The 24,004-nt window shown below is 38.8% G+C and overlaps 1 protein-coding gene across 1 annotated transcript; it reads left to right on the forward strand.

Annotated features, from left to right (window-relative positions):
- Nucleotides 1-1,130: 1,130 nt before the first annotated feature.
- On the forward strand, nt 1,131-23,853 carry LOC137269827 (5'-nucleotidase domain-containing protein 3-like). Its single transcript, XM_067803662.1, has 16 exons — nt 1,131-1,281; nt 3,869-4,044; nt 8,183-8,257; nt 9,063-9,118; nt 11,587-11,677; nt 13,756-13,824; nt 14,277-14,333; nt 16,363-16,423; nt 16,899-17,001; nt 17,331-17,432; nt 18,208-18,292; nt 18,850-18,936; nt 20,157-20,210; nt 21,330-21,416; nt 22,559-22,623; nt 23,519-23,853. The coding sequence occupies exons 1-16, from the start codon at nt 1,131-1,133 to the stop codon at nt 23,724-23,726; spliced, it is 1,527 nt and encodes a 508-aa protein (XP_067659763.1). The 3' UTR covers nt 23,727-23,853.
- Nucleotides 23,854-24,004: the final 151 nt, after the last annotated feature.

A 24,004-nucleotide genomic window follows, 5' to 3' on the forward strand; every position in this document is an offset into this window, starting at 1 on the left:
TTATAACAGGTCTGGGAGTGATATATTCACAAGCAAAAAAAACACCAAACAGGAAAAGTCACTATCCAGTCGGATCAGTGATTGTAGAAACTGGTACGACTGGATCTTTACTAGACACGGGCTGGCGGACCGGTAGCTATTTCGCACACAGGCATGTTAAGCATGTCATATAGTTCGATGTACAACAGTATCTCTATATGCTGCTACTTAGACAAGACTATCATCTCTCAGCACGTTGTAACAGAACGACCCGTACAATAAGGGCTAGATTCGATCGTCTGCAACCAGTGCATGGCGTAATTATACGAGGCGACAAAAGGGATGGGATGGTCGGACTTGCCGACCAAGTTTATATATGCCACTGTGTCTCATTTGTATAGATCATTTATCAGTCACTGGATTGTCTGACCCAGGCTCGATTATTACACACCGCCAACAATTAAATAGCTGGAACATAGCAGATTGCGGTGTGGAACAGGACAACAAATATAACAAAACGACATACATAACACATAAAGTCGTGTAATATCAGTGAAGACAGGTTGTCATGGCTTCCGAATATATCTCTCGAGTTAGAGTGAGTGAGTGAGTTTAGTTTTACGCCGCTTTTAGCAATATTATAGCAATCACGGCTGGGGACACCGGGAATGGCATTGTACCCACGTGTGGAATCGAATCCGGGTCTTCGGAGTGACAAGCAAACTCTTTAAATACAAGACAACCCCACCGCATTAAATTATTATAAAAGGTGTAAATCTTTAAATTTGACTTTTTAAAAATGTACTCATTTTTCGGATTCTTAGAGGAGCATGTTTTTTTCACCCTTGTCCGGTAATTATTTTGTACCAGGTGTTTGAAATGTCTTTGTGGAAATATTGCCAGTTTCAAAATGTTTGTTTTCAAATTCCAGAGAACGTATATATATGGTCTCTGCAAAATCTGATGGGTTCAGGATCAGATATAGTATTTTTCTAAACCTCTGCAAAGTATTGAAACCTAAAAATGACATCTGACATACATAATAATAGATTGTTAACTTGAAGCACCATGAAACAGATTTATAGCGGATAGCTTCATTGCTAGTACTATGTATTATCTCCCCTTCATGGTTTTGACCTCCAAACATAAACATGGCGAGCTTACAGAGATTCACGAGGGTATTCTGCAAACGTGTATCGAGATCATGCATCACAAAATCAAAATCCTTTTGCACATCATCAAACCAGAAATATAAAGATGACTTATGGAAGATATATCACAAAAGAAAACAACAAGTGCAAGGTAGGTGGTTGTCTTCTGAACCCGTGTGTGTCCTGGCAACCGATTACATTTGGCAAATCAAAGCCACAGCATCAAGACTGCGCATTCATGATTGAAGGATAGCACTCATCTTGTTATGTTTCAGTTCGCACATAGTTTGTTCGGCCGCTATTCAGTCAGTATTACTGATGCAAATTTCACCTTTTCATTACATTCATTAGCCATGCGTTCGCCTGCTATCCGTGGAATTTTAGCAGACGATTTTTTAGCCCTCTGCTGAACTTGGTAGAGGTGAAATCTGCAGTAACCATCACTGCAGTGATATCTCAGTCTTTTACCATTTTCAAGCGAAACATTGGGTTTTGATCCGACTAAAACGCCACAACGTGTGTTAGCATTTACAAAGTATGTACAGCGGAATGCCTTCATTTACCGTTATGAACAGAACAAGTTTTTGATTGGGTTAGCCTTATCGGGCGTCTCATCTGTTCAGTATGTATATGTTAGCAATATGCTCTCATCACATATTAAGTTGTTATTGATATAAAAAAAGGTTTCAGACGGGTTCATTTCTTTGAACATTTCCACGGCCATTGCCAACCCAGTGGAACAGGAGGTCAGAATTAATTTTTACAAATTGGTTTTTGTATAGCAAACTATTGCTGTAGCACTCTTTTTATCAAAGTGTCTTATACTCCTACCACAGTCCTGAAAACCACGTCTCAATATTAATGAGTCAAAGTTTGCGGCCAGTTCATCTGACAGATGGCTGGTATCATACACCTAATTACATATGATTACAACAACCAAACAATGAAACAGACTACCCGGAACCCTATTAACTGACGGTATTGTGCAATACCTAATGAAAATTTATGAACAACAGAAACATTACTAGAGAAAGGAATGCATTACTCTACAAGACTTTAAAAGACAGTGAAATATAAGTCACGTGCAACCATGAGCATTGAAAGTCAAACTGGTCTGGTAATATTGAACATTTAAAGAAGCACACCTATGATGCCAAGTCCATGCAATATCTACTCAAGGAAGACAGATTTGAGGAAGTTCAAGTGCAATTGAATGTGTAAGATGGAGTCCAAATTGTTTCCGATCTTCCCTTGGTACTGTAATTTGTAAATGTGTTAATTTCACAGTTGATCATAAATAAAGCAATCTGTCTGACAGACTTATCTTTTTATGTTGCAATGAGTAAACTGTGTGAGTAATATTAAACAAACCTGAAGATATCATGTATTTGACGTATTTGTATTTCACATGCAACTTCTAGACTGTCAACTGAATATAATAATAAAATGTTTGTGTATAACACAGAAACTGAACAAAACAGTTTTCATATATTCAGATATGTTTAAAAATATTCATTTAGTTTAGATCAGAACATTATTCAGAACATACAGATGCTACAATTTTGAACAAAGAAACCTTTTTTAAAAAAAGTAAAAGAATTGGTCAAATAATGCAGGAAAAAATAGCCTTGAATACGAAATTGGACATTTCAAAAAGCAAGTCATTTTAACATCAAAAAGTTGGAAATTGCATATGGGAGCATCAATATTCCCCAATTTCCAACCTTGAAAGACTACAGTCCTGATCGACTTCCATCCATAGTGTCTTCTAAACATCTTTTGAACTTGGCACAGATGGAGAAGTATGTCTTGTCAAAAGTTGATAAAATCATTTCAATTCCTTAAAGGTCACTTGCAACGTAAAACACTACTTTGCAGATTCTAATACCTTTCGGTATGCAGTTACCGAGACAAATCATCAAAAATGTCAAAAATGTCAATTCAGCCTATAAAATTGAAAAACAATGCGATGAAAAAAAGCCTGCAAAACTGGAGTTCAAACAATTCACTAATTTTCCCCCAGTGATGACTGGGCTCAGTATCACGGCTGCTTCGTTTCGAGTGAGGTAAACCCAAGTACAAAATATTGCACTTTTGATTTGTGATTATATGCTTATAATTCTGTTTAAGTTTTTTTCACAATCACCATTACTTCCAAATGTATTCCCATGCTTCAAATACTCAATAACACCCAGAAATTGGCCAACACATGATGTTTATCTCCTAATTGTAAACAAAAAAGTAAACCAAAGGGTTTTAATGTCTGCACTCGTTTACATTGCGTACGAGTATAGCAGTGAAGTGTCATCAGCTGGCTGTTTCAGCTGCTTCCCATGGCAGCATCTGGAGCTGTTTATTTGTGACGTCATTTTGACATTGCATTGATCACAATATGATTTGAGTGACGACACCACTGTTGCTGACACAACAAAACAAATGTTTTCAATGTTTCTACGTGTCAAAACACAGCAGTCTTGCAGTTTCCAGCAATTAAATGCCATTTGATCATGTTTTTCAACCAATCAGATTACAGAACACAGTGACTTTTGGTGTACAATGCATTTTATATATCATGAACAAGTGTTAACTGTGTTTTAATTTAGTTTGATGTTTTGGTTGCATGTGACCCTTAAAGCTTTTGTTGCATTTGTCTCTGCAAATATGGTTTTATTCAAACTATGGACATATGCATTGTAGATTGAAATACAGAAGTAGTAATTAAGATGTGGTGATTTCAGAGAAATCCTTTGCTGCTGATGTGAACAAGGAAGGTATATTTGCTAACAATGAGATGCACCTTGGAGATGTGGAAGTGTATGGGTTTGATTATGACTACACACTGGCTCACTACACGACAGAACTCCACTATCTGCTCTATAAGCTGGGACAGCAAGCCCTTGTCAATGACTACAAGGTTTGTACAGCCACATGTGATACTCTAACACTCATTTCCCAGCGCTACAGAAACTTTTACGGTCACCAAGTTATGTACTCACTTGTGTTCATTTCAGTTGGTTTTTGGGGTTATAATTTTCCTTTTCCTAATTATACACAATAAATACATTATACCAGTGCTCACAAATAGCGTCTGACCCTCTGACAAATCTGGCATATTCGCCAGTGGTCAGATAGCAATCACCAACCCGCCAGTCCCAGTGTCTGACTGAATATTTCACATTGTCTTTGTGTGAAGTTATTATTTGTGGCATGTGACACTTGTTTGCTGTTCAGAAATCTTATGTTTGTTATGTTAATAATTTCAATGCCAAGCATGAGAAATGTTAAATCTGAAATGTTTGTTGAAATTTATTCTGTGGGTCTTGTAAATTTTCAGTGGGTCAGACAGACGTCTGAAACTTACAGGACCCAATGTCCTGCTACTTTGAAACACCATTGTGAACACTGTTATACCCACCTCAGTCAAACTCATTTGGATATTTTGCCATTTTCTGTTAACTGTTGACGCATAATGAAGTTTAAATGTTGGTTTTCATGTTTGTTATTTATATACTGAACCGCAAAAGAAACCAAAATTTTGCCAGGTATGATTCATTTTAATTTTAATTATTTTTTCACTTTTTATTTGTTACCTAGACCTGGTTCATAGCCAGTGTTCAAGTAAATTTGGTTTCAGATTCTGTATTTGATAAAAAAAACAAGTCTTCAAAATGCTGTTACTAAAGTAATGATGGGGTGTGTTTTTTGTGCGTATATCATGACAATGCATGTGTATCCCGAGGTGTCATCCCTGTTAGAAGAGTGCACTGAACCATTCACTTTTCAACAGTAGTGACATGTCATGATTGTGAAGGGAACAGAGGGAACAAGCTTTAGGAAGACTGAATGCTGGCCCCACTGCAAGATATGTTGCAAATATACTACCGACAAGAAATAAGGGAACTAATGAAATAATAGCGAATTTGAAACTGCTTTAAATATCCACTAAATCAATTTGAGGCATCAAGTTCAATATCTGGTGTGTCCACCATGTTGGGCAACACATTCATGGCACCTTGATGGCATGCTGTTAATCAATTTCAAGATGGTTGCCTGTGGTATTGCCCGCCATTCCTCTTGGAGAGCTGCACCAAGCTGGGCCAGGTTGGGGGGTCCTGGGCCCCTGGCGTACACCCTTCGACCAAGAACGTCCCAGAGATGTTCAATTGGGGACAGGTCTGGGGACTTAGAGGGCCAGTCCAATGTCTGGATACCTTCTTGTCCTAGATAAGCGGAGACAATTCGGGCCCGATGTGGTCTGGCATTATCATCTTGGAATACAAAATTTCGGCCGATAACTCTAGCCAATGGAGCCACAACAGGACTCATTATTTGGTCAATGTATCGCTGACCAGTCTTGGCTCTGTTAATGATGACCAAATCTGATCGTCTGTCATGTGTAATCCCACCCCACACCATGACACGCCTATACCTCCATATCGATCATGGTGAAGAATTGCTACTCTGGCATGTCGCTCCCCGCTCTGATGCCAACGTTTTCTGCCATCTGTGAATCGTAGGAAAACCTTGACTCATCAGAGAACATGGTGTAACGCCAGTGGCGCATAGCCCGTCCCTGATGCTGCCTTTTCCATGCCAATCTTTGGCGCTTATGGTGAGCTGAAAGGGTGACATCCTTAAAAGGCCGTCTTGCTTTCAGACGAGCTTGATAGAGTCGATTTTTAACAGTTGAGGTTGAAATGCGTCTTCCAGTGAGTGTGTGGAATTCTCTATTGATGGCAGGGGCCGATTTAAACCTATCGCGTAGAGCAATTAACGTAATGAGATGATCCTGTCGTGGTGTCGTTGGTTTTGGTCTACCACGCCCAGGTCTCGTTGCAACCCCACCCGTTTGACGGTACTTATCCCACAGGCTTGAAATTACACTTTTTGATTTACCCATCTGCCGGGCAACTTCACATAATGATGTCCCCCCATCTATCATCCCCACAATTCTCCATTTTGTTGCTTCACCGAGATACTGCCTCGGAGGCATTTCTGTCAGTAAGTGTCAATCTCTATTGCATTAGTGATTGCGACTTCTCCAGTACATTTACAGGAGGTAACTTCTGTATGCACGTGTAGCACGTGCTGGGCATGCATTATGCGCAATTCCATTGTCATTGGATGTTGCGTTTGGGAGATACGCCATGATAACGGACCCTGTCACAGTCAAAGTCATCTACATTCAATTTCTTGGTTCGCTTATTTTCTGTCGTTAGTATAATTTTTCTGTTTATGTTCGAACAATATACTGCCTGCAGCAACGAGTCCAAGCCACTGGCAGCCTAGCCGACCATTCTAACAGAGGAAGACAGCCTGTGACAGTGTTGAGGCAAAATCAGCAGACTGTCCGTCATCACCTGCAAAATCATTTCACTAGGGCTATGGACACTGCATTGACAACATTGGCAGTCACTGGAAAACAATCACCACTGACTCAGTGCGGATGGGTTTGAGGCACAGAAACGCCAGATGTTGCAAGCCTTATCGGGGTCTGGTCCACACTCTTCGACATCACTGTGCACGTGCTCGTTTCCAGTGGGCTACACATCATCAGAATTGGCATCTCTGTGAGTGTCGAAGTTTAGTCTTCTCTGACGGAAGTCAGTATTGTGTCTCGATGGCTGATGGTAGAGTGAGAGCGTGGCAACGATGCAGGGAGCGTTTTGCAGATGACTGTGTCCTGAAAAGGGACTTGTAGGGAGGTTTGAGCATAATGTTGTGGGATGTTTTTGCTCTAAGTCATGAACTAGGCCCTACAGTGTTCCAGAATACTGGTCCTGGTAGAGGAAATGGTGTGACATCCTGTCTGCTACATTGATCAAGTGTTGAGACCCTTCGTTGTGCCAGCAGGACAACTTGCATGCCCATTCTGCCAGATCAACTAGAGACTTTCTTTGTCAGCACGACATACAAACTCTTCAATGGTCTGCCCTCCGTCCAGACTTAAACCCAATAGTACACTTGTGGGACAAGATACAGAGGAGGCTCAATGATGTGCAGCCAAGGCTGACAACTGCAACTGAAGTCTTTCAGGCAAATCTTCTAGTAAGAGTGCAAGTTCTTATGGCTTTCATCAACCGTCTCGTTCACTCCAGTGCAACGCTGTTGTGAATGCTCAAGGAGGCTACACATGTTTTTTGACTTTTTCGGATCGCACTGTTACGCCGCTGTCAAGATTTTGACTTGTAATTGTCTGAAAGTCATCTTTAAGATCTTTAATCAAACATGTTAATTTTGAAATCTTTCCGACAATTATTGTGTTATTTACATGTGTTTGAATTAAGCTTATTACAAATTTCAAAGAGGGGGTGATGTTTTTCATTTGTGGTTCAGTGGATTTGCAGTATGAGAAACTATAAGAAAGGCAGCAAGTTGCCCAATTCATGTTTTAAAACAGAACTTCTCATTATACCTCTATTATTTTTTCGGTCCACCAGTGTATGCTGGCTAAGATTTGACATTTTTGTATGTGTACATGTAACATCAGCATTTACAAGACCTCAAGAGTGCTTGTACGCAATAGGCTTAATAGGTATTGAGTTTTCACATAAATATTTGCAGTTTATCTGTACCTCTGATTTACCCATGCTTTATGCACAGACCTTTCCTCACACTGGTTTTGTAAGATTATGTCAGTTTACTATTGGGCTTTCCCCTTGTTACATTTGAAGATGCCCTCAATAGGGGTATCAAAAAGTTGTGCCCATCCTTGAGGACCTACAGGTCTTCATCAACAGTATATAAATTTGTGGTGTTTAGTAATCAAGTCTAGATAAATCATTAATTATTTATGACATTGCTATTTACAACTCCTTTACATTCATTCATTCAACCACAAAGGAAGCTGTGGGGTAGTCTTGTGGTTAATGTGTTGGCTCGTTGTGCTGAAGACGTAGGTTCGATTCCCCACACAGATATAATGTATGAAGCCTAACTTCTGGTGTTCCTTGCTGTGATGTTGCTGGAATATTGTTAAAAGCAGCATAAAACCTCACTCAGTAACAAAGACTGTATAGTATTACATGACATTTAATGCATTTTTCTTTCAGTACCCAAATGAGATTTCAAACTTCAAGTATGATCCAGATTTTGCCATTAGAGGGCTCCATTATGATGTCAGACAGGTGAGGTTGAAGGAATTGGAAGACGAGCTGTTGCTGGATAACAAACAATTGTTTAATATCTCACTAGGTGTGTTTTTTCAATTATACATCATCTTTTATGTTTTATGAATCTTATCGAACAATAATTCTTTTTCAATCCAACAAAGGAACAGGCATGTTAATGACACAAGGGTTTTAGGTCTTGTTGTAGATTTCGACCCACTCAAATTTACCAATAAGATTTTACTTACTTTTAAATAAGTAACATCTTTACCTCCTGTCGGTGTTACAGTGCCAGCTGACCCCTCGCGGTATAGTGGGGTACAACTGCCTTAGTTCCTGTACGAAACATATAAAAATAACAGACAGAAAAGTAGCTGTAGATAAACCAAGTGTCCATAGGGACGTTTCCACAAAGGAACTATATAGGAATCAAAGATGAACAAACACAGCTTAGGTGACAATGATATTGTATTGGTAACTTCAGTCTTAGAAAATGCACAGTACAATGGTGCCTGTCAGACAACTACAAATTATGGAACAGGGCGAGTCAAAACTATATTCCATTGACTAGGTAAACATGGACTATTGGTATCAGTCAAGGAACTATACACCCTTCACCAGGTAATAATCTCTGGATGCCTAGTATTAGATTTATTAGGATATTTCCTTGGCTGCAGTGCATCTTAGGACACAGAATTTCAGAACAAAATGTCTGAATAGTGTTTAGAAGAGACTTCTGAGGCTGTCAAATTTGTTCATTGTGTCGTTTTTGTGACCGGTTTAGTCAACTAACATGTCATGTCCACTCTTTTCATCATTTCAGGGGCTTCTCATGAAGATCGACTCATTTCATAACATACAGTTAGGAACTGTATACAGGTAAACAACTGGGTTTTACAAAAGTCATTTATTTATATTATCTTACCTCACACATGAATATCGCTTTCTGATTAGCTAGGCACTATTCTATTATTTTTAATGTACCCTGCTTACAGGCGATGTATTATTTTCAATTCTGAACTCTTCTGGTGCTTCATGGTAGTACTTTTTTATCTCGAATAACATTGAATCACGCATCAAGCACAGAAATTACCGATGTTTTGTGATTGAAAATCAATGGAAAGCAGATAATTCTAAATCTGATTACCTTGTGTCATCTGACCCGTGAATAGGCCTTCAGCAACCCATGCTTGCCATAAAAGGCGACTGTGCTTGTCATAAGAGGCGACTAATGAGATTGAGTGGTCAGACTCGCTGAGTTGGTTGACACATGTTATCGGTTCCCAATTGCGCAGATCTATGCTCATGTTGTTGATCACTGGACTGTCTGGTCCAGACTCGATTATTTACAGACCGCCGCCATATAGCTGGAATATTGCTGACTGCACATAAAACTAAACTCACTCACTCAGTCAATGCTATGACATGACTCCTCAAATATTCTAGATATTTTGTGGCAGTGAATAATCCACAGAACCATATGTTTCAAAGCAGTATCACATTTACATATAGCATCAACTTGTGTCATAAATCAGAAAGTCATTGACAGCAGATGTTTTTATGGGGTATCAACTTCTGTCATATTTCAGTGAACCATTCTATATGAAAGAGTCCATAACTATGTAAAAAATCTGTTGTTGACATGTAGGAATGGACCATCCATGCCGTAAATATAAATCTGATGCTTCAGCATTTTATATTTATCAGACATTTATATACTATAGACATTTGTACAGTGCCGATGTCCAGTTCGTGGGTTGAACTGCTCAAGGGTGCTTTGTTTTTCCCCCGATCATTGGATGCCTATCACAATGGCACATCATATTTTCAATCTAAACTCCCTGGGGATCATACAGCTCTTGCAACCTACTAGGCTGAGTTGATATAGCTTTCGAGGTAATGTGGCTTTTAGGGTACTCATTCACAGCTGGGTAGACTGGGACGCTTAGTCACAGTACTTTGTCCATGTTTACTGCACGTTGCTGTACCTGCAACTAGGTGTTTGTATGTATTCGTGTGGCCACAGGGTTGCATATTGCACACTAGGGGTTGAGACAACACTGAAAGAGTTGGCTCCAAGATTTCTTACACCCGGTCACAGGTGGACTCGATACTGGCACCTCCAAGCTTGCTGGATCACTAGCCTGGCGCCTGGCGCCCACCATGCCCCCCAATTCATTTTGTTTTGATCATAATGTATATTCTCCATAAACGTATGTGCTGAGAAGTGTGAATTTACTCACAAAATGCAGAGTTGGTCATTATTCCTGATAATCTATACATAAATATTCACCACACACCAGAGGTATGAGTTATGTATGTTGATTTCCTGCAAACTGATCTGGCATTTACTTTTTATTTTTGTTAGTGGTTTTTCGATGATGGAAAAAAATAAAAAATCGATCGAAAAAAAAGGATTAACATCAATTATTGATTGTAAAAAAGCACATTTTGATTAATTTGGATTTGTTGTTTTCGTATAACAAACCTTGAATGAAGTAAACTAACTATTAAATTTGATGGATATTTATGAACGATCATGCACTCAATAGCATAGAGCTATACACATTGTAAAATTTTAATAACATTTATTGTTTAATTACAGTTCCAGTGTCTTTAATTTCATGCATGCATTTCATTGCATGACAGTAGTAGTTATATGATACATTAGTTAGGAAAAACTTGGAGAAAAAGTACTTGAAATGGGGACTACATTAATTTTGTATATGTTTTGATTATAATGGATAATCATTCACCACAAGTCCTCTAATAATCGATAGTGGATTTGGTTTCCGATTCCCAACGATAAATTTTTATCAATTGTCAATTGATAAATGGTTATCAGTCATTTATCTGTATGATCTATATGGGTATCCAGCCCTGTTCTTTACTTTGCATTCGATTTGTTGATGCCTCTTACTCATTAGTGGTCCTGTGATCAATACAAGACACCAACAAGTAGATGCATTAGTATGTTAGTAAATTCATATGATTTGGAAAGTTGACAGTTTCATCTGGAGAATATTTATTGAAATTTGGGCTCGAATACCTGCCTCTGAGGAGGTATAGACATGACATGTTTTGGGGAGTCCGTGTTTAATAACAACAAAAAAACATGGTAAGGCAGTTTAAACATTTGATCAGCACTGTGCATTTGACTGGCAAACATTTAGTGTTAGAAGTTTAGATTATCTGCACTAAAAGGGTCCAGTAGCATTGTGTGTGTCAACAATGACATAAACTTCTAAATTCACTGCATATTTTAGATGATTTGTGAGTCCAATACGCATGTTTTCTCCATCATGGCAAACACTGTATAGGAAAGTTCAAGGCCATCTCTGTTTCAGGGGTATGCAGGCTGTGTCAGATGTGGAGGTCAAGGCCACCTATGAGGGGACACATGTCTCCTTGGAGAAGATGAACACATTCTATGGAACAGTATGTAAACTTTCCACTGTCCTCGAGTCTGATGCTGCTAGGGAAAAGTCTGAAATACGCGTGGTAACATAAAGTTGGCAGTTTGTTGTTGCAAATTGATGTTCCCATTACAACAGTTCTCTGAGGGTTTGTGGAGCAAAGTTTTCTTGTTGATTAAATTTGATTGATCTCTCCATATGTACATGATTTCAACATATTCAGTTGATATTGTCTTTATGAAATTTTGAGTATTAGCTTGAAGCTCTTGATACCGTTTTGTAACAGGCTTACAACATGCATTTGAAAAACTTTCAACATGCATGTTGAGACTGATGATTATTTTGAACTTTTTGAGTTCTATTTTAAAATTTTTGAAAGTGTTTTGATTAGTTTTGCTTTAATTTATGAGATATTGGTTTGACTCTGGTTTTCTAGTCAAGGTTCAAAATGCATGTAAGTCAGTTTGAGACAAGGAATATTCAGGAGGACTGATATGACATTTCACTTTTATCTTACCCCTGGAAGTCTAGGTTGGAATGTTGGTCTTCAGTAAGATGTGCTTGTCATAAGAGGCAGCTAGGGGTAGTCAGACTCACTGACCTGGTTGACACGTCATCAGTTCTCAATTGCGCATGTCGATGCTGATGCTGTTGATCACTGGATTGTAAGGTCTCAATCAATTACTTACAGACTGCTGCCATATAGCTTGAATATTGCTGAGTGCGGCGTTTAACTAAACTCACTCACTCAGTATTAACATCAGGTAGATTGCAACTTCCTAGCATATCATTAGTTGCAGAAAAGTGAAAACATCAATTAGTGTGTTAACTTGTTCATATATCTCACCACCAGTGACATCCCATAAAAACGTGCATGTGAAATCTGGAGAGGATCTGTCTGCAGTTTGTTGAATGTGCTGATAAGGGCCAATTTCTTATTAATTTCCATTTTTGTCATTGTCTTGTTTGAGTTGCTGAAAAGTTTGCAATACTGTGCTTGTCATATATACTTCATAAACAGTGCTCACAGTTGTGTTGGGATTTGGTTGAAATGCCATAGTTGTTGACAGGTTCATTATGATTACAGCCTTAAACCATTGAATTTTCAACATTTAGCTGTGCTGATCCACTGAATCATGCTTGAGTGGTTCTGTGCTAATCGGCCGAATTTCAGACTGTGTTAAGACACTGAGCCAATGTTCATTAATGAAGGAGTAGGGGCTTGTATCAGATTAGACTACATGAAGCAAGGCCCTTGTCCCTGTCCTTCCACTTAGTGAAAAAAGAATATAATTGCTCATGAAATCATCACTTACCATGGAAAACTATTTATCTCAAATTGAAATTATATGCTATGGGTAGCCTTGACATGTGAAATTGTTCAATGCATATTTCATGTTGGTTGTTGGCCTTTTAAGAGTTGAGTTCAAAAATATATTCAATGCATCAATTTCTCATTATATCATATGCGTAGGCATATGTAAGTATAAAGTACAAAAATAAAAAATCAAACCATCCAACACCCCTTATGTCTTTTCTCTGCAGGTATGATCAAATGTTTTGATATCTAATTAATGCCCAAGATCACAGTGTTCACTCGTCAAATGCATTTTACTATGAAATCAGAAATTTGAGGGATTGGTATGCAACCGTTCATTACGACTAATCAATCAAAAATTGATTAGTGTAATTTTTCATGCCTTCCTTGCAAGGTTATTGCATGTTAAACTGAAAAAGAAAAACATGTAGTTCTCTGATTCTTTGCTTTTATTTAGAAACGATGCAAAATGCATTGGCAAATTTCACTTCCAACTTAAATGATGCAGCATGCTTCTTTAAACATTTCAAAAGAACTGCCAGCTCATGATATGTATTTTATTACATCAATGTCATCACAACAATATCATCTCATGATTGAGCTGGCAGTTCTTTTGAGATGTAGATTTAATAACACAGGCAAAAGCATCCTTGTAAAAATATGTGTCATTTTAGAAAGTGTTCCAAAATCGTTTGTGTTTGATTATGATGAGAAAACTTGATCAATGGCTTCAACACATTTATGATGGACATGTGTTCACAATCTGACTTCCTGTGTTCCAGGGTCCTATGCATCAACTTGTGGATCTGTTTGCTCTGCCGGAAGTGACACTCATATCTAACATCACTGAGGTTAGTAAGCTGTAGATGCTTCATCTTCTCTCCACCGTCAGATGTTTCCTTAGAGAACCACAAGTTACAAGGAGATCAGTAATTAATGGAAAGCAACCAATGGCATTTCGAAAATAAACTGCAGTCATTTCCCTCTCTAGACATTTCTTGCTGTGTGAACATTTTAGTGATGTGATTTTATGTGCTTTGTGGGGACTTTGTGCATTGCGATAGAGTCATATGTTTACAGAGCACGTAATCTGTTTTTTTGTATGGATTTGTCTTGACAGGTTGGACACTTCACAAAAATGGTCCCAGTATTGTAACTGCTCTCCCAGTGTATCAAGAAAAGATCAATGAATACCATATGTATGACACTCTTGTTTAAATGACCTGTAACAGTTTACAGTTATACAATTTCTGTAGTATAATTATTTAGTTTATCGTAATGTTGTGTACTATCTTCATTTCAGTATTTTTTACAAAACAACATCACGTACGATCCTGAGTATGTGTTCTATGATGTGAGGGTAAGTACTGACATAGATGGGCGGAATGAAGTGATCGGCCATGAGGAATGGATTACATGTCCCTCATACAAAAAATGTTGAAACATCTGCTGCACAGAAATAAACATGAGTAGATTTGCATTGCTACAGGGATTTGTTCAGGATTCTGAAATTAGGCCCCAGGGTGGCAAATACAGGAGGTTGCCATTTGGTAGCCTAATGGTCAAAACGTTTCTGTGTTCGATTCCCAGTGACCGTGAACTGTGAGAACTGTATAATGTCATCCTTCCAAACTGTGAGATGTCCATTTCTGGTGCCTGCCATAGGGATGTTACAGATATTGGTGTAAAACTGTATTTGCCAGTTCAAATAAGGGGAAACTATTTTGTTAAAGATTTTATTCATTCAAACTGAGATGTACAAGTATATTAGTATTTCATTTGACCCTATGATATATAGGTAGGTGTTAGTGTCTCATTTAATAGCCTTGCTGTGAGAAAAATTCAAATTAATAATAGTGTAGCATCATTCCAGGATGAATATGCTGCTCAAAGCACTGGTAATAACCTGATTATTATTACCCCAAATAATCAAAGCTGTCTGTGAGGCACAAAAAGGTTAATAGTCACATGACTTATCCCAATGCATGCCCATCTTCTGCTGGGTGAACAGAGGCAGTATTGAAGAAACTCACTTGTCTAAGGTGAGACCACCTGTATCACATGTTCTTAGTTGTGGGGCAGGACTGAAGACAAGAAACTTCCAGCAGTCAAATTTGTTGGGAATATGTAATTTGCTGTAGCTTTGGCTCCTAATATCAACCAATGAGCAAGTGTCACATGTATAACTGGTTAGCTGATGCAACATCATTCACTATATACATGTTTACTGGGTATGTATTCATTCATTTGGAGGTTATGTGGAAAACAGCAGTTCCTAGACTGCAGCTAAATGTGAGAATTGATTAGTTGTTGTTAAGAAGTTAAGAATTTGTGATTAATATTTTGATTCATTTACATTGTCACATATGGCAGTTCCCCCTTTCATGAAAGGACCAACTGCTTGATGTGCCTTCTTGGGATTCAAGAATCCTGAGTTTATAACTTCAAGTCCAAGATTTCTTTGGCTAAGGTTGTTAGTGCACTTCTTGGTTTAGCAGTTTCTGTGTTATGGAATAGATACTGCTGGTGACTGAAAGGTCATTAAGGGTCATGGGGTAGCCTAGGGGTTAAAACGTGTACTGTTGACACCGAGGACCTGGGTTCTATTCCCCACATACAGTGTTGCATCTGGACAGCGTTATTGCGTAATTTACTTAGTTTCAGTTAAACAAAGCGCTAATTTAATTTTTGATCCGTTACATGTCACACAAAATTAATATTATGTTTGCAGTTTTGTATTAATGAAGTGTAAACTTTATATTTATTATTACCGGGAAATTATGAAAGACAAACAACCTTTGGGAAAACCCATTGCTTGAAATATATACAACCATAGTACATGTCGAGAAGTAGTAGTTGTTCTGATTAGCTGTCAGATATCATGCTATTGTGACCCGACCAATGACAGTGAGTACTACTAATGGCGCTCTCAAACATGGCGGTCATGGGTCAGTGTAGTTAAAAATATTACAGAGAGTTTCAACAGGTGGGACTTTGAATGTTTTCTCAATATCAATGATGTGTGAGCCTAAGAAATGATGCATTACTGACTCTTTCACAAAAGATTATGTAAGAAAAGCCAATATAAATGCTGGCATGTGCCAATCGAAAATGTAAGTGTAAAAGATTGCGAGGTTGTAAATGCTTCAAGTCTGTTTTCGTTAAGATTCTTACAACTCCTTGGATACCCACATTTGAAAAGTTGATGAGTTGCATAACCCACATTTGTTAATTCTTAGATGCAACACTGCACATGGGTGCAATGCGTGAAGCTCATTTCTGGTGTCCCCAGCAGTTATGTTGGTGGGATATTGATTGAAGTTAGATTAAACCAAACTCCCTCTCTTACTGTGAAGTCATTGTGTTACTGTGCTATGTGTCTGTTACAGAATGCTGTGCAGGGTGTTCACTCCTCTGGGCTGCTTCATCAGAACATCATGGAGAACCTGGGTGAGTGGTTGGGCAGTGCATGCTTGGGAGTGTATGGTTGGGTGAGTTAGTGAGTGAGTTTACTTTTACGACACACTCAGCAATATTCCAGCTATATGGTGGCGGTCTTTGAATAAGTGTGGACCAGACAATTCAGTGATCAACAGCATCAGCGTCAATCTGGGAACCGATGACGTGTCAACCAAGTCAGAGAGTCTGACCACCCAATCCTGTTAGTCAACTTTTACAACAAGAAGAAGAAGAAGAAGAAGGCCTATTCTACCCTAGACCTTTATGGGTCCATAATAGATAAACTGTTCATCTTTCTCTCTGACCAAGTGCTTTTGTGGTCAGGTTTTCCACCATTAATGAATCAATTTGGTGACTGAACTGCACATGGAATCGTGAAACTTCTGAGAGAGTTGTGAGTGAGGTGGATGCACCTCAACTGACAAGCATTCTGCTGTATGCTCATACATTTGTTGCTTGTTTTCAGAAACAACTTTACAGAAGGGAAATGAAACCAAATTGTTGTTGGAGAGGTTGTCTAGTGCAGGGAAAAAACTCTTCCTCATCACAAACAGTGGCTTCCCTTTCATGTGAGTCAATTCTGTCATGTTAGGCAGTGAGGAGTGAATTGCTTTTTTATGCCTCTAACCAACATCTGGTCTGTAAATAATTGAGTCTAGACCAGACAGTCCAGTGAATAGCATCGATTGACACAATTAAGATATGGTGGCATGTGTCAACAGAGTCAGCAAGTTTGACCACCCAATCCCATTAGTCGCCTCTTAAGACAAGCATGGATTGCTGAACACCAATTGTTACATGGGTTCATGGGTTTTATGGGATGAAAAACTTGAATGGACATTACTCTACGTTAACCAACTTATATTTTGTGTTGTGTACGTTACTTTGTGTGTTTCAGACATGCTGGCATGTCATACATGATCGGTGCAGACTGGCAGGACCTGTTTGATGTCATTATCACTAATGCTAGAAAACCAAAGTTTTTCAATGAAGCTTCTCGGTAAGCTAACCTGCAACACAAGTTCTTTAAATATGAAGAAGAATTAGTGTGCAAAATAGCCACTGGTCCACTTGCCTGTGGCTAGTAAAAATGCAGTCGGTCCAGCAAATTTTCACAGTCACTGGCTCGAATGGCTAATGAATTTTCATGGGATCATTTTGTAAATATGTCACTCTCTCTGACTTGTTAAAGTTATACAAGACTTTAAAATCTGATAAAAATGTTCATCATATTAGCAGCTTCATGATAAAACCTGTGTCTACATTTGTATTTCGGGCTAGTGAATTATTTTGTTGGCGAGTAACTTTCAGGCATATGGAGCCTGACTGGCTAGCAAAATTTGGAAACTATAAGTGAGTGAGTGAGCGAGTTTATTTTTATGCTGCTTTTAGCAATATTCCAGCAATACACCAGAAAATTGACTTTGCACATTGTACCCATGTGGGGAATCGAACCTGAGTCTTCGGCATGGCGTGCGAACGCTTAAACCACTAGGCTACCCTGCCGCTCTGCATACTGAGAAGAATGCCTGAACTATTACACCACCAGCACATCTGAATGCATCAGAGACTTGCATGCATGTATCTTACAGTCAATCAGCAATGCCTATTTATGCTTATGTTTTTATCTAACATGTGTATAATTCTGTCTGAAGGTATGAAATCTGATTATAGTGATTGTAAATGACAAAATACTGATAAAACCGATCATTAGTATATTTAGCTCTTGATGGACAGAAGGAAACACAAGACATTCACATGAACTGAACTTTCAGGCCATTCCGCACATACGACCCAGCCTTGTTCAGTCAGTCCTGGGACAGGGTTCAAACACTGGAGAAAGGAAAAGTCTATCAGCAGGTACATGATGTATCATACTTTACCAAGTTCCCTATGGACATAATTACCATTATATAAAAAAAAAGCCTGGGTGTACACATGGCTATAATGCTTTACAAGCTATTGGGCTTACTCAAAATCATTGCCTTGCTGCGCTCCTGGCAACAGGCACAAGAAATAATAACAAATAATAGAAAATTCATTCCATAATAATGAGAAAAGTCTTGTAGAGAACACTCCATTTCTGCTTTTGATTATATCACTAGCATGTGGTAAGAATCACTATTGGTATACTACATAGAGTGCCTTCTTCCTAGCATAAGTAGTCCTTACACAGGTTTGTTGAACAGTATTTGTGATGCATCTTGTATGTTTCATATGGATTAAAATTAACACATCTTCTGATAAAATATTAAAGAATATACTACAGATGGCTGCGTATATCGACTTCATCCTCTCAGCAAGTAAGACTGTCAGTCTAATTTTTGTTGTCTGCAGTCTGAGATGATCTGTGATATAAATGTTGATGAATGTTGTGATATATTTATTGCTGATACTGTTTTAATGTCATCCACCAGGGCAACTTCTACCTGCTGACCCAGATGACCGGCTGGTACGGCTCAAGGGTTCTGTATTTTGGAGACCATGTTTACAGCGATCTGGCTGTGAGTGTGTATGAAGGGAGATAACTGTAGTACTTTAGTTGGTTGGTTGTGGTGTGTAGCCACACTCAGCAATAGTCCTGCCCTATGGTGGCAGTCTGTAAATGATTGCGCCTTAACCAGGCAATCCAGTGATCAAGAGCATGAGCATCTAACTACACAATAAGGATACAGTGACATGTGCTAATTATGTCAATGAGCCTGACCACCTGATCCCGTTTCTTGCCTCTTATGACAAGCATGGATTACTGAAGACAAATTCTAATTTGATTTTCATTAGTCTGTTAGTACCTCTACAAAATAGGGACAAATATTCTTTAACCAACTTAAAGTGTACTAGTAACTTGTAGTTTCACATGCCTGTCAGCAGTGTGTGAAACTCATAAATATCCCATAAAACCCACATGGCTGATAACTGCAAAATGCTTTAGGCCCTGGTAACATGTAAGCAGCCCTGTATTAAAAATAGGAAATGGAGATAAGGTGTTAAGATACTGTAATTAATGAATTACTTATATTGAGGTTAACTTAAACAGCTGCATATGCAATTTTATGAAACATAACTTGGTGGTCACTGTTGATTCATTCAGTGTCACTGCCATCTGAATCAGAAAAAAAGCAGGCAAAGTCAGAATCAGTCTCAGTATTTTTGACAAGAATGTTCTACACATGTTCTTCATGCAGTCAACACAGGGGATTTGTAACTCTCCATGTGGAAAGTAAAAATGTGCAACTGCAAATTTAAAAATTGAAATTGGTCCCTGAAAGCATTCTCTAAACCAATCATGTTAAGTGTTAGATAAATGGGTAGTCTGATCAGTGGAAAATATGGTTTGACTGATCATGAACTATACATGCAGACGTCATCTAGCAACCACAGTTGTAAATTATTTTCGAAATGTTTCCTGCAGTCAATCACATGGTGAATTATATACCTTGAGAAATGTACTGGCCCACAGGACTGGCTCAAAAGTAAAGGTGAAGGCCACCATGTAACTAACAAGCAGTGGGCTGCCAGGCAGACGCTATTTCATACACCTCTGTCAGTGTTATTACAGTGGACTCAATCACATAAACATTTTCTCAAGAACTGATGCCTGGACTTAATTATTTGTTCACTGCCATTTCAAAGTTGGCATCTTGCTGCAGTACAGTTGTTCCTGTAGGCTTGTTTGTTTATACTGATGATTGAAGCTCATCAACAATATTTCCTTCCCTTCCAGGATCCATCATTACGTCATGGCTGGAGAACTGGTGCTATCATTCCTGAGCTGGAGGTAGGAAATCATGATGTCATTATAAATTAGTTGTAAACTTTAACTACTCATCAGGATACTTTCATTCAATATGTAAGTCAGATTTCCCAGCATCATTAATTATTGGACCCAGTCACCATCACAGCTACACTCCTACATGGGGTAGCCTGGTGCTTAAAGCATTCACTTGTCATACTGGAGGCTTAGACATCATGAGAAGGTCACAAGTTTCGTATTATTCATATGTAATGAGACCTTGTTTTGTTATTTTTATGGTTTCAAACCCGGACCGGTTTCATAAAGAGGTTGCGGAAGAATTGTGTACTGAAGAACACTTTTAGCATGACGTCACACTGTAATCACCCTTGGTAACTGACGTCATGATGTATGTCGCTTGTCATTACCTCGAACAGCCTTTAAACAGTAAACTACTCCGTAGGACCTCATTTCTTGGTTTGCAGTTGCTTCATTCAACATTGCGGTTATGTTTTTCGACTGATATAATGCCTCAGTCCAGCTTACAATTAAACAGTGACATGCAACTTTCGCATTGTTTACATTCCCACAATGCATATAGGTTGTAGAGTGAATGAATACACGTTTTTGTTATGAATGTAAATGAAGTTCCGTCACAACGTGATGTAATTGAGTGATCGTCGGCAGTCCAATTAAATCTTTAGAATCTCAGGTCAAGTCATTATGACACAGGTCAGCCTGATACGACACTCATGTGACATACAAGATTAGTATGCACCTACCCACACATTCACCACATGGGCAGTCAAATGTGTGAAGCCCTTCCTAGTGTCCCCCGCTGTGATATTACTGGAATCGATTTATGCAGTTTGAACGTGAGGGCATGTCAAGCAAGTCATAGAGCCTGACGACCCAGTAACATTAGTTACCTTTTATGACAAGCTAATATACATGGCGATATGCAGTACCTTTATACAACTTCTTCTATATAACAGTGGCTAAAGTCAGATTTTCTCTTTTCTCGCACAGAAACATTACATGAAAGCAACTCATTACAAACAGCAAATACCTGATGCATTTGTGCATTTTTTGCTTTGATCAGGAAATTAGGCTCTTATTCTTTGCAGACAGAAAGAAATGTGAAATATTTATTGTCTACTTCAGGCTGAAATTGAACAACAGAATGACCCTGCATACAAGTCGGCTGTGAGATGGCTAGTGTCTCTGCAACAACTCATAGAAAAACACCAGGTGAGACATTGTGTGTATGTGTACGATATATTTTGTGTGAAATCAGACTGTATGGAGCCACCCCATGTATCAAACCCTTACCATGTCAGTGTGCTGACGGAGTTAACCTCTTTGTTCATGTGGAAAAACTGTCCAACGTTGCAATAGATAGTTCGTGGTATGAATCCCATGTCAGGACTCAGCAGTTTCATACCTTCAAAATATAGACAGCTGTACCACCAGAGTAGATATAGGATAGGGTATAGGATATTTATGTAGCCCACATGTCCACACACAAGTGCATGTTCAAGGCGCTGGTATTTTTTCCCTCAGTCATTGGATGTCAATCTTAAAAGCATGTTGTATAATCAATCTCAACTGCCTTGGGAATATAGAACTCTTGCAGCAACTAGATGGACTGAGCTATTGTGGCTTTCTCATCCTAACGTGGTACCCATTAACAGCTGGGTGGGCTGGGACACATAGTCATGTTACTTTGTCCAAGTTTGCTGCACGTTGCTGTACCCACAAGTAGGTGTTTGCACATACTCATGTGGCCACCATCATGTGGTTTTTTTTTAAGTGCACAGGGTTGTGCACTGAACTCTAGGGACTGGTTTTTACACCTGGTTACAGGTAGGCTTGATCCCAACACCTCAACTTTACTGGATCACTGGCCTGGTGCTTTAGCCAGGTTGCCCACCAAGCATGTTCATGTGTGAGAAATAGATGGTAAAATCCCAGTGTATGTGAATCTTCTAGGCCCCTACTCCACCAATGGATATGGCACCATGTCTAAGTATGAGAAATATAGTTGAGATATCAAACTGTCAGTGTGTCGATGTCTCTGTAGTGTGATGTACTATGAGTCTAAGTTTTAAGGTTGTGCATGTGCAGTTATGCTATTATTCACTGCTAGGTTATGCATACTTTGTGACAATTTCACTTTGTTCTGATATACTAAGGTTATTCAAGTTTTGTTTTAAGCCGAACTACTTGCAACAATTTCCAGTCCAGTTCGACAAAAAAGCAATGGTCGAATTGCAAGGTGTAAAGTTTTGAATATTTATTTAATATATTGAAGCACATTATTGCACCTCACACATATCTTGTAGATATTGTGTAGCTTAGAGACCTATCTTGCAGTTTTGTTTATTCCTCAGTGTCAAGAATGTGCCGAACAGAAAGAAGTGATACAAACGTGGCTGGAGGAGAGGGATGATCTCAGGTGAGACTGTGCTAAATCATCTTGTACCAGGCTTGGGTAGATTATTATGTCTGTATGGAGTGAAGTGTATTGTGTATTCGTAACAAAGCAATGGCTGTTTATGTTCAACAAGACTGTTTCAGTAGCTTTCACTGACTTGGTTGACCCATGTCATTGGTTCTCATTTGTGCAGACCGATGCTCATGCTGTTGATCATTGGACTGTCTGGTCCAGATTCAGTTATTTACAGAATACCACCATATAACTGGAATGTTGCTGAGGGCGGCATAAAACTAAACTCACACACTCACCCACCCACTGACTCTCTTTATGTTATGTAACAAACATGAAGATGTATGCTAAAATACTTTTCTGATAATCAGCCCATTGCAAATGTTAATTTCAGTGTTTAGAGACGAGTTTGTCAAAGATGGTGTTTTGCAGCTTTCTTTTTATGTTGTGTATACTACCTGCCAACAGTTTAGACTCACTATTGTATATGCAGCTACTTACTCCGGTCAATTGTTCTCAACCAGATATTGTGAAATATTCCATACTGTTTCAAGGTACTGTTTAAACATGAACTTATGTATTGTATAACAAAGGCTATTGTCATGAGTTTAATAAATGATAAAACTCATGTGAAAATTGGCGATTTCTTAAAAAAACTTTACACCAAAACACAACTGTTCACATACACAATATTTGCACATGCTTTTCAGCAGTTTGATACATGATCCTCGTGCAGTTCATATGCATAAATTTTGCTACATTGTGGTCTATTTTGCTTTTATTGGGCCTGTAGATTTCATTCTGGACCTGTAGATTTCAAAGCCTGCAGGTAGCAGCAGGCCCTGATGGCCAGCTGATAAATCAAAGTATTGCAAACACTGTCTTGATTTTCCTTCTGTTGCAGAAACTTCACAAAAGCAGTGTTCAATCCAAGGTTTGGAAGTCTGTTTCGGACGTACCACAACCCGACCTATTTCACTCGCCGCTTGGCCAGGTTTGCTGACATCTACATGTCGAGTCTGACAAACCTGCTGCACTACTCAGTTGACCACTCCTTCTACCCACACCGAGTGCTGCTGCCACATGAACCAGGACCTTTCTCCAAGTACTGAGCGGACACAATATATTGAAATTAGAATGGACTGTCATGGATTGGACACTTCAGTAATTCAGTGGAAAAGTCATCAGGGGAGAGATTGACATTTCAAATAGGTCATGGACCTTACTCCTGATGGGAGCATCGTGATCTACTGGAGTACGATCAGGACCTGTTGTCAGTGAAAAGTGGGACTAGTTGTTTGAGGATAATACTGACACTGAAGTATCAATGGACAACAGCACCAGTGCTGGTTCAAGTACTTGATACCAGCATGCAAACATTGATGGTGTG

This window comes from Haliotis asinina, unplaced genomic scaffold (assembly GCF_037392515.1).
Source record: "Haliotis asinina isolate JCU_RB_2024 unplaced genomic scaffold, JCU_Hal_asi_v2 scaffold_17, whole genome shotgun sequence".
Classification (NCBI taxonomy): domain Eukaryota; kingdom Metazoa; phylum Mollusca; class Gastropoda; order Lepetellida; family Haliotidae; genus Haliotis; species Haliotis asinina.

What these genes read in the sequence shown, in the direction of transcription:
- LOC137269827 (XM_067803662.1), top strand. Translation starts at nt 1,131, where the DNA reads ATGGCGAGCTTACAGAGATTCACGAGGGTATTCTGCAAACGTGTATCG. An exon ending in AAGGAAAAGTCTATCAGCAG is followed by an intron (nt 18,293 to 18,849) that starts GTACATGATGTA and finishes GTCATCCACCAG; the next exon opens with GGCAACTTCTACCTGCTGAC. An exon ending in GAGGAGAGGGATGATCTCAG is followed by an intron (nt 22,624 to 23,518) that starts GTGAGACTGTGC and finishes CTTCTGTTGCAG; the next exon opens with AAACTTCACAAAAGCAGTGT.